Source organism: Heterodontus francisci, chromosome 8 (assembly GCF_036365525.1).
Source record: "Heterodontus francisci isolate sHetFra1 chromosome 8, sHetFra1.hap1, whole genome shotgun sequence".
In the NCBI taxonomy this organism is placed as follows: Eukaryota; Metazoa; Chordata; class Chondrichthyes; order Heterodontiformes; family Heterodontidae; genus Heterodontus; species Heterodontus francisci.
In genome coordinates, this window is record NC_090378.1 from 43,605,282 (window position 1) to 43,617,193 (window position 11,912).

At 42.9% G+C, this 11,912-nt stretch overlaps 1 protein-coding gene across 4 annotated transcripts in view; it reads left to right on the forward strand.

Annotated features, from left to right (window-relative positions):
- Nucleotides 1-11,912, forward strand: part of tesk2 (testis associated actin remodelling kinase 2) — a 143,720-nt gene that overhangs the window by 120,876 nt on the left and 10,932 nt on the right. For all 4 annotated transcript variants that reach the window (XM_068037036.1, XM_068037037.1, XM_068037038.1 and 1 more), the window contains one exon: nucleotides 1,806-1,947. In XM_068037036.1, the coding sequence (XP_067893137.1) occupies nucleotides 1,806-1,947 (142 nt within the window). The remainder of the gene's footprint in view (nucleotides 1-1,805; nucleotides 1,948-11,912) is intronic.

Here is an 11,912-nt window from a genome sequence, read left to right on the forward strand (position 1 = left end):
GAACAAAACACTTCTCTAAGCTAGATGCCAAGGACAGATATTGTTCCTTACATTTGTCGAAAGAGTTACAAGAGCTGACAACATTCAGAACCTCTTCTGGCACTGGTACTGTTTCCTCCAACGTACCATCACAACATTCCCCTTCCCTTAAGTAAAAAAAAACCCTATAGTCCAACACTAATATTTACATATAGTTATTCCTTGTGGATTAGCAAAAAATGACAACGATAAACACTTTACATGGAACATTCAACTGTAACACGAACACTTGGAATGCTACTGCTCAAGGTGTTGTCTACGTTTGGAAACGTACTGGTCATTGGCTGACTTGACCAGACCTTGTGACAACCACATGAGGGTGTGATTTCGAATTGTCTGTTCTTTCATCCTGAAGATTGTGTTCAGACTGACTGTCCTCAGTTGTCGGTGTGTTGCTTCTTGGTCAGAAAAATAAACACATGCTCGTAAGCGATGCTGGTTGGTCACCCTGTTTGTGACTGGCAGAGAGACCTGCAGGAGAGACTGATATCTTCTGAGTATCACATAGTTTGGTGTCATTACCTTATAAGATCGTGGTTCTTTGCATATCTTCGACACTTCTTTTGGAATTCACATCTGTTTGTGTGGGTGTAGGACCCTCGCCTTCTGGCCAACGCAAAGTAGTAGTGATTCAGAACCTGTACATATGTCATGCATGTCTTTCATCCTGTGTTGTCTCTGACATAGCTGCTGTTTGATTGTGGATGACTTCGTGAAGTGATAGCTTGGTAAAGTGGTTCTCACTAGCTGACTGAACAGAATCGCTGCTGGTGATGGCAATCCGGAGTCGAACGGAGATGTAGCAACGCAACCTGGATGTCTTATCCAGTCTCAGTGCACTTTTTGATCAGTGATTTGATTGTCCTGATCATGCATTCAGCCACTCCATTAGAATGAGGATACTGGGTTGATAGCCCATTTTTCACACACATCCTGAAATGGTTTCCCACTATATTACGGACCGTTGTCCAATACCATTTCCATTAGGGCACCGAAGATACTGAAGATGGCACGAACAGTGCTGGCCACTGCTGCACCTGGTGTGCCCCGAAGTTTTTGAACAATTGGGAATTTGGAGTAATAGTTGGTCACTAGTACAGTCTTCCTTGCCTGGTGAATAGGTCTGCGGCTGGCTTGGTCCACGGTGAGGACAGGATGTCATGTGATTGGAGCAGCTCTTTGTGCTGACTGGCTTGGTGCTCCTGACACACATCACAAGCCTTCACTGCCTGGTCGATGTACTTGCTAATGCCAGGCCAGAACAGTGACCGACGAGCAAGTCATCTTGTCCTCTCTATTCCCATGTGGCCCTGGTGGAGCTGACCAGGTATGTCAGACCAATGTGACACTGGAATTAGGACTTGGCGTCCTTTTGAAGGGCACTCCATTTTAAATACCCATCTCTTCCCGATATGGCCAATATATTGTCAGATCCGTGGGGATCTCCTGGATGGATTCAGGCCACCCATATACACAGATCTGCCGCAGGGTTCTGAATCTATCGTGGCTTTGTACAATTTATCATGATCTCAGAGTGGTAGTAACTATGTATTCCTGATGTACTCCATTTATGTGATGGGACCAATCTTATACTGATACCTTACTATTTGGGCTTTCGTGAAGTTTAAAGCGAGCTATGTGAAATAGTAAAGTTGTTCTCACTTTAAATTTTGTTTATGTAAGTTACTGGATTTCAAATGTAACTCATTAACTGTGAATTGCTTTGTGGAGGTTCAATATTAAAAGTGTTCCTTTGCTTTCTTTAGATGGATCCAAAGCTCCGTCCGTCCTTTCCAGAAATAGTAAAAATGATGGAAGAGATTATGCCACACCTACAAGATGAGGGTCAAGAGAGATGTGCCAATAGTGAAGAAGGTAGAGAGACCAAGCCAATTAATCTTCAAAAAAGTAAGCATGCTTTTTTTTTATTGTCCAGATTTTTAAAAAGAAGGCATCAATTTGGCAGAAAAAGTATAGGTTGTTGAGTGCCATGATGTTACTAATGGGAATTGAATTTTTACTGTGTTGAAGTCTTGTAGCACTGTTGTATGTTGAACTGTACAGAGCAACGGTATTGGATCCTAATATTGAAAGAATGCAGTGCAACCATAAATGCAATGGAGTAGAGTTTGTGACAGTATTATCAGCACAAAAATAGGTGAAAACAACCAAACCAGTACAAAAAATCAGGGAATTTTAAATAGTAATTACATCAGTCATAATAGGGTTTCCATGATCTTTAACGTTGGTTTAAAAATCATTTCTGCAGCAGTTGGCCATGGCCGCAGATTGAAGTAATGAGACAAGTTGCTGCTGATTGTGCCCATTTGTGGTCATTCAAGGAAGCAAGTTGAGCTTTTTTTGTTAGATGCTAGTATGCATTTTTAAATGTACATAGTTTCTTAATAAATTAAATATTTACTGATTAGTGTATATCAATTAATCTAGTAAATGGTTCAGGATATTTTTAAAGTAATTTTCAGTGATCTAAAACCAAGTTACTCACAAGTGGAGGACTAGACACTCTTAACCAAAAATACTTATTTTTGTGGTAAACCCATTTTCAACAATACCACTCTTAATTACATCAATTTTTTTTTCTTTGCATTAAAAAATATTCAGTGATTATGTCCAATTACGCTGACTGCACTGGTTCTTTGAAAATTTTGTTTGGTTATGCAAATGAGTTTGGGCAGAAACTTAAACCACTTTGGGGGGAAAAAGAAGAAAATTCAAGTGCAGTTTACACCCAGTTTCCTGATTGCACCCAAAGTTGAAACTCTACCCCAATATATGTGCTGAATGTTTGCTAACACTTCTGAATTTGCAGTTGCATGAATCCACAAAGGTTTGCAATTCCATGTGACCATATTGTCTTGTATTTTGATAGTTGCCACTTAATTCTGTTTTGGATATTGTAAAGTGAAACACTTTTTAACCTTACCAAAATTCCCCAAACTTTCCATCTGCTTACATTGCTGTTGAAACTGGTCACTGTGAACTGTGCAGGATGTTGCACTTTATTTTGCTGAATTCTTTAATTTCTCTAATAAATTATAATTGAAATGGTGATTGCTCAGTTGCACTTTTCAGCCCATGTGTAATCTTAGGATGAGGGTGGTTCATACATTGATGTTTCAGCGTATTCTCACTGAGTAATGAAATGCAGATTTATGACAAACTCTTGTGAGCTCCTGTTCTCTTTGCTGCAAAGGGGAGTGTAGCAAGTGACTGCCAGGTATTTAAAAAAGAAATAAACTCTGACCAATTCTGTTTTAGTGATCAGTTTCCAGATTGAGACATATTTAGAGCTGGCTATCTTCGGCGAGGAATAAGGTGTGGCAGAGGGAAAACTATATGCACCCATAAATAAATTTAGTATAAGTCAACATTGAGCCTTTAAGAGGGTTGAAGCCATTGGAATGTCCACCTGAGTTTGTCATGATTACATTGGGCTGTATTTTGTTCCCAGCCCAACGTCTGGTTCTGTGGCGGTTGGGGGGGTTGGTGGGGGTGGGGGGGGGGGGGGGGGGGGGGGTGGTGCAGAAGATTGGAGGGGCTGAGATGATTAACCTTCAACAACTACAACCATCTTCCTTTGTGCGAGGTGTGTCTCCAACTATGGAGAGTTTTCCCCCGATTTCTGTTGACTTCAATTTTGCTAAGGCTCCTTGATGCCACACTCGATCAAATGCTGCTTTGATGTCAAGGGCAGTCGCTCTCCCCTCACGTTTTGAATTTCAGCTCTTTTGTCCAGATTTTGACCAAGGCTGTAATGAGGTTGGAGCAGAATGGTCCTGGCAGAACATAAACGGAGCATCGGGAACAGGTTATTGCTGAGTAAGTGCTGTTTGATGGCACTGTTGACGACACCTTCCATCACATTACTAATTGAGAGTAGACTGATGGGGCAGTAATTGGACTGGTTGGATTTATTCTGGCTTTTGTTGACAGGACATACCTGGGCAATTTCATAGAATGGTTACAGCACAGAAGGGGGCCATTTGACCCATTGTGCCTGTCCTGGATTGCTGCAAGACCAACTCACCTAGTCCCACTCCCCTGCCTTTTTCCCCATAGGCCTGTAATTTTTTTTCGCTTCAGATAATTATCCAGTTCTCTTTTAAGGCCGCATTTGAATCTGCCTCCACCACACTCTCAGGCAGTGCATTCCAGATCCTAACCACTTGCTATGTTTAAAAAAAAGTTTTTCCTTCTGTTGCTGTTGCTTCTTTTGCCAGTCACCTTAAATCAGCGTCTTCTGGTTCTGGATCCTCCGGCCAATGCTAACAGTTTCTCCCTATCTGCACCTCTATCAAATCTCCTCTTAATCTGTTCTCCGAGGAGTACAGGCCCAGCTTCTTCAACCTATTCACATAACTGAAGTTCCTCATCCCTGGAACCATTCTCATGAATCTTTTCTGCACCCTCTTTAATGCCTTAACATCCTTCTGAAAGTGTGGCACCCAGAACTGGACAGAATACTCCAGTTGAGGCTGAACAAGTGTTTTATACAGGTTTATCGTAGTTTCCTTACTTTTCTAATCTGTGCCGCTATTTATAAAACCCAGGATCCCATATGGTTAATTAACCACTTTCTCAATCTGCCCTGCAACTTTCAGTGATTTGTCCACACATACCCCCAGGGCCCTCAGCTCCTGCACCCCCTTTAGACATGTTGCCTCTTCTCGTTCCTCCTACCAAAATGAATCACTTCGCATTATGCATCACTTATGCATTAAAGTTAATCTGCCACTTGTCTGTCCATTGCACTGGCCTATGTCCTCTTGAAGCTTATCACTATCCTCACAGTTCACAATACTTACAACTTTTGTGTCCTCTGCACATTTTGAAGTTGTTCCCTGTACACCCAAGTCTAGGTCGTTGATGTATATTAAGACAAGTAGGGGGGGAACCTGATTGAGGTATATAAAATATGAGGGGCATTGATAGGATAGATAGGAAGAAACTTTTTCCCTTAGCGGAGAGGTCAATAACTAGGGGGCATAGATTTAAGGTAAGGGGCAGGAGGTTTAGAGGGGAGTTGAGGAGGAATTTTTTGATGCCAAGTTTTGAGCTGCTAGATCTGTTCTGAATCTCTTTCATTTAGCACAGTGGTAACGCCACACAACACGATGGAGCGTGTCCTCTGTGAAGACAGGACTTTGTCTCCATGCGGACTGTGTGGTGGTCACTGCTACCAATGCTGTCATGGACAGATAAATCTACGACAGACTGGAGATGGCGAGGTCAAGTATGTTTTTCCCTCTTGGTTCTCTCACCACCTGCTGCGGGGTCAATTTGGCAGATATGTCTTTCAGGACTCTTCCAGCTTGGCCAGTAGTATGCTGCCAAGGCGCTGTTCATGTATATTGCCACCCAGAGTACATTTTATGCCCTTACCACTCAGTCCTTTGTCCAGGTGGTGTTCAACATGGAGGAGCACTGATGCATCAGCTGAGGGAGGGCGGTAGGTGATAATCAGGAGGTTTCCTTACCCAAGTTTGACCTGATACTTCGTGGGATCCGGAGTCCATGGTGAGGACTCCCAGGGCCGCTGCCTCCCCACTGTATACCACTGTGCCACCACCTCTGGTGGGATAGTGATAGACGGGTCTGGAACATTGGCTGTATGGTATGATTCTGTGAGTTGACTAATCTTTGGGGCAGCTTACCTAATTTTGACTCCAGTCCCCAGCTGTTAATGAGGAGGACTTTGTGGTGTACACTAGGCAGGGTGTGGCCTTTGTTGTTTCCGGTGCCGAGGCCGACGCTGGGTGGTTTGGTTTTATTATTCTCTAACGGCTTGATACAGCTGAGTGACTTGCTAGGGCATTTCAGAGGGCAGTTAAGTGTCAACTACATTGCTGAGAGTCTGGTGTCATGTGTGGGCCAGATTGGGTGAGGACAACAGTTTTCTTTCCCTGAAGCACATTCATGAAGTAGGTGATTTTTCAGAGCAATCTGGTAGTTTCATGATCATTATACTAGCTTTTTATTCTAGATTATTAATTTTTGAATTTAAATTCCCCCAGTTGCCGTGTGGGATTTGATCTCCTGTCCGCAGAGCATTAGTCTGTGCCTCTGGATCACTGGTCTAGTAATATTGTCACTATACTAGTGTCTCGCTATAATGGTTTCAGATGTAAATTCATGCATAATTAAAATACTTCTAATGTTGGGGAAAGAATAAGATATGTAAAAATTAAATTTAAAATCTCCCCATTTTTCTGGCTGTTAGTGTTAATGAGATTGGTAATGTTTTCCTAGCACCCATACCTCGAGGGTATGACAAGCAAAGTGAGTTAAAACACCAGCAATAAATAATGCAACCTGTCATCTGAAGTCACATTTACTGTACCTATCAAGGTCATTTTCATCAGCATTTTGTGTTGATTTCAACCATTGTATGTGAAGCCTTTTACTGAGGACTCCCAAAATCTTGTTTTATTTTAAATGAGGTAATGACCCTCTATTTTCTTAACTTGCACATTGTTGAGCTGAAGTATAATGTGGATAAATTTAAGTTTGGGTGATATAAAACAGGTGATATTGGTTCAGTTATCAGTTTGACTTCAGTGTAAAGGAAGATGGGGCAGGCTGAAAAACCGGTGGCTGATGGATCTTGTACCATCGCTCAAAGTTAAGATTACCAGTGAGTCTGTATACTTGCAAAAGAAAACTGAGTCATAGTTCCTTGAACAGGTGTAAAAAAAAAACTTCAGTAATTTACATTTAGTTATTCTACCAGAACAATATTGGAAATAATGTGCACAATACAGTTAGGTGAAGGAGCTCAGTAGAAGTTATGTTTTGCTTGCTGCTTTCCTATGTGATTTTTAGTGTGATGATGTCTTTTCCTCACCATGACCACTCGAAGCCATATTTTGGTGTACTTTAATTACTACCAGTAAGTGCAAGCCTTAAGTTGCAAGGGATTTACCTAAGAGTTACCTACAGATTAGAGGGTAGCTAATGTAACCCCACTATTTAAAAAGGGAGGTAGAGAGAAAGCAGGGAATTATAGACCAGTCAGCCTGACATCGGTAGTGGGGAAAATTCTAGAGTCCATTATCAAAGATTTTATAGCAGAGCACTTGGAGAACAGTGGTAGAATCAGACAGTCAGCATGGATTTACGAAAGGGAAATCATGCTTGACAAATCTACTAGAATTTTTCGAGGATGTAACTAGTAGAGTTGATGAGGGGGAGGCAGTAGATGTGGTTTGTTTGGACTTTCAGATGGCTTTCGACAAAGTCCCACATAAGAGATTAGCGTGTAAAATTAAAGGGCATGGGATTTGGGGTAGTGTATTGCGATGGATAGAAAATTGGTTGGCAGACAGGAAACAAAGAATAGGGATAAATGGGTCTTTTTCCAAATGGCAGGCAGTGACTAGTGGGGTACCGCAGGGATCAGTGCTAGGACCCCAGCTATTCACTATATATATTAATGATTTAGATGAGGGAACTAAATGTAATACCTCCAAATTTGCAGGTGACACAAAACTGGGTGGGAGGGTGAGTTGTGAGGAGGATGCAGAGAGGCTTCAGGGTGTTATGGACAAGTTGAGTGAGTGGGCTAATGCATGGCAGATGCAGTATAATGTGGATAAATGTGAGGTTATCCACTTTGGTAGCAAAAACAGGAAGGCAGATTATTATCTGAATGGCTGTAAACTGAGAGATGGGAATATGCAACGAGACCTGGGTGTTCTCATACACCAGTCACTGAAGGTAAGCATGCAGGTGCAACAGGCGGTAAAAAGGCAAGTGGTACGTTGGCCTTCTTAGCGAGAGGATTTGAGTACAGGAGCAGGGATGTCTTGCTGCAATTTTGCAGGGCCTTGGTGAGGCCACACCTGGAATATTGTGTGCAGTTTTGGCCGCCTTATCTGAGGGATGTTCTTGCTATAGAGGGAGTGCAGCAAAGGTTTACCAGACTGATTCCTGGGATGGCGGGACTGATGTAGGAGGAGAGATTGAGTCGGTTAGGATTATATTCGCTGGAGTTCAGAAGAGTGAGGGGGGGGATCTCATAGAAACCTATAAAATTCTAACGGGACTTGACAGGGTAAATGTAGGAAGGATGCCCCCGATGGTGAGGGAGTCCAGAACCAGGGGTCATAGTCTAAGGATATGGGGTAAACCATTCAGGACTGAGATGAGGAGAAATTTCTTCACCCAGAGAGTGGTGAACCTGTGGAATTCGCTACCACAGAATGCAGTTGAGGCCAAAACATTGTATGTTTTCAAGGAGTTAGATATAGCTCTTGGGTCTAAAGAGATCAAAGGGTATGGGGCGAAAGCGGAAACAGGCTACTGAGTTGGATAATCAGCCATGATCATAATGAATGATGGCGCAGGCTTGAAGGGCCGAATGGCCTACTCCTGCCCCTATTTTCTATTTGTCTATGTAAGTACTCAATGGATAAGCAGCCCAGCCAAACATAAAAATTCCAACTCTGGATGATCCAATTAGTTCTGTGGAAAGAATGTGTACATTTGCTTGGGCTTGACTTTGATGCTTTCCATGGTCCTGTAGCCAGGGGTCATTAACCGAGGTTCATACAGGAAGAATGGACACTTGAACAGGCAATGGGAGTCCTGCCAGCGTCTGTGGAACTGTACCTCAGCAAGTATCACATCTTCTGGCAAGGACAGATACAATTGGATAAAGAGGGAGGGCTTTAGTTTCCTGGATCACTGGGTCTATTTCTGGCGAAGGTGGGACCTGTACGAGTCAGACAGGTTGCACCTGAACCGGAACGGGACCAACATGCTTGCATGGAGGTTTGCTAAACTAATTTTGCAGGGGGATGGGATACAGAGTGGAGGTACAGTAGGGGTGATGCACAGCCAAATACAGAAGAGAAAGTGTCAGTCTGGAAGGCACGGCAAATATAGGCCTTTTAAGGCACAAGCGAATAATGCAAGGCTGGATTGCATCTATTGTAACGCAGGGAGTCTTGCAAGTAAGGCAGATGAGTTGAGGGCATTGATTAACACATGGGAACATGATATTACTATCACAGAGACATGGTTGAGAGAAGGGCAGGACTGGCAGCTCGATATTCCAGGGTATAGAATCTTCAGGCGTGACGTGGGGGGGAGCGTAGGGGGGTGCGGTATAAAAGAGGAGGTGGCATTGCACTATTGATCAGAGTCAATTACTGCAGTATGGAGGGATGATATCTTAGAAGGTTCCTCAAATGAGGCCGTATGGGTAGAACTTAAAAACAAAAAGGGGGCAATCACTTTGGGAGTGGATTACAGACCTCCAAACAGTCTGGGAGACATAGAGGAGCAGATATGTAGGCAAATCTGAGCAGTGTGAAAATAATAGGGGATTTCAACTTCCCCAATATTAACTGGGATAGTCTTAGTGCAAAAGTCTTAAAGGGGGCGGAATTCTTAAAAATGCATACAGGAGAGCTTTTTGAGCCGGCAGATAGAAAGTCCTACAAGAGAAGGGGCGATACTGGATCTAATCTTAGGGAATGAAGCCAGACAAGTGGTGGAAGTGTCAGTAGGGGAGCATTTCGGGAATAGTGACCATAACGCTAAGATTTAAGGTAGTTATGGAACAGGACAAAGATGAATCGGAAATAAAGATACTGAATTAGGGAAAGGGTGATTTTAATATGATCAAATAGTGGACTAGGAGCAGCTACTTGTAGGAAAGTCTACATCAGACCAGTGGGAATCATCCCAAAAGAAAATAGTGAGAGTTCAGGGCCATCATGTTCCCATAAAGGTGAAGGGTAGGACCAATAAGTCCAGGGAACCCTGCATGTCGAGGGATATAGAGGATTGGATAAGGAGAAAAAAAAGGACGCTTATGGCAGATTCAGAGGGCTGAAAATAACAGAGGCCCTAGAGGAGTATAGAAAGTGTAGGGGTTTCATAAAGTATTTAGGAGAGCGAAGAGGGAGCATGAAAAAATGCTGGCGGGAAAAAACACTGGCGGCAAGATAAAGGAAAATCCCAAGGCGTTTTATAAGTATATTAAGGGCAAGAGGATAACCAGGGAAAGAGTAGGGCCCATTAGGGACAAATGTAGCAATCTGTATGTGGAGCCAGAGGACTTAGGTGAGGTTTTAAATTATTACTTTTCATCTGTGTTCACTATGGAGAAGGGCGATGTAGGTGTAGAGATCAGGAAGGGGGATTGTGATATACTTGAACAAATTAGCATTGAAAGGGAGGAGGTATTAGCTGTTTTAGTGGGCTTAAAAGTGGATATATCCCCAGGCCCAGATGAGATGTATCCCAGGCTGTTATGTGACTCAAGGGAGGAGATTTCAGGGGTTCTGACACAAATTTTCAAATCCTTTCTGGCTGGCCACCTGAGAAGTGCCAAGGGACTGGAGGGCAGCAAATGTGTTACCATTATTCAAGAAGGGTAGTAGGGATAAACCAGGTAATTACAGGCCAGTGAGCCTAACATCACTGGTAGGGAAACTGTTGGATGGTAGGACCCTAGGAAGTACAGAGGGTCAGAGGGACCTTGGTGTACTTGTCCATAGATCACTGAAGGCAGCAGCACAGGTAGATAAGGTGGTTAGGAAGGGATATGGGATACTTGTCTTTATTAGATGAGGCATAGAATGTAAGAACAGGGAGGTTATGATGGAGCTATATAAAAGCTAGTTAGGCCACAGCTGGAGTACTGTGTATAGTTCTGGTCACCACACTATAGGAAGGATATGATTGCACTGGAGAGGGTGCAGAGGAGATTCATTAGGATGTTGCCTGGGCTGGAGTATTTTGGCTATGAAGAGAGACTGGATAGGCTAGGGCCATTTTCCTTAGAGCAGAAAAGGCTGAGGGGGGACCCCATTGAGGTATACAAAATTATGAGGGGCATAGATTTAAGGTAAGGGGCAGGAGGTTTAGAGGGGATTTGAGGAAAAAACTTATCACCCAGATGGTGGTTGGAATCTGGAACACTATCTGAAGGGGTGGTAGAGGCAGGAACCCTCAACATTTAAGTAGTATTTAAATGAGCACTTGAAATGCCATAGCATACAAAGCTACGGGCCAAGTGCTGAAAAATGGGATTAGAATAGATAGGTGCTTGATGGCCGGCATGGACACGATGGGCTGAACGGCCTGTTTCTGTGCTGTATAACTCTGATTCTATGAGTACACCAGTCATGCAAATATCTTATTATTTAAAGCCATATGCTTAAGGATCAGATAGTTCAGTGGCTTTGTCCTCATTTGCACTAAAAGAATTATATATTTTTATTTAAAAATACAGGCACCCCATTACATTGCATTATTGCTGCCAGGTGCAGCATTGTAATGTGAATGAGGTGGCATGACTCGTGGAGAAGGTAAGCACTAACTTGGTTTTCCAAGACTCTTCCTGTGCCACTGGTGGAAAGCGTAAACAGTTGGGGTAGACTGCCATTTTATTTTCTGTCCGTTGGGCTAGGTATGGTTTTTAAATTGCTGGGCTGTAATGACTTTCCACCCAAGTTGGGGAACATCTGTAGTTTGAAAATAAGTTATATAATCATAGGTTGTTACAACTTTGGCCTAACAAGTCTCCTAGTGTTTATCTCCAGCTAGTCTTACTCCACTCTTCTGCTCACTCCTCACAGTCACGAACCTCATTCTTGTTCCAGCAATTCATTAATGCAGCTGCTGAGTCCTGGGAAACCTGGCTTGGCAGTTGTTAAATTATAATCAGGTTCCCAGTTACATTGTGGGAGGCTGATTTAAATATGATCGAAATGTCCCACCTCTCCAGAATGGGGGACATTGCTGTAAAAGAAAATTACAGCAGCCATGCACGTTTCCAGATTTTAATTTTTAAACCCCCCTCATTGGCCCTGACCCTTTCTCGCCATTATAGAGGTGTT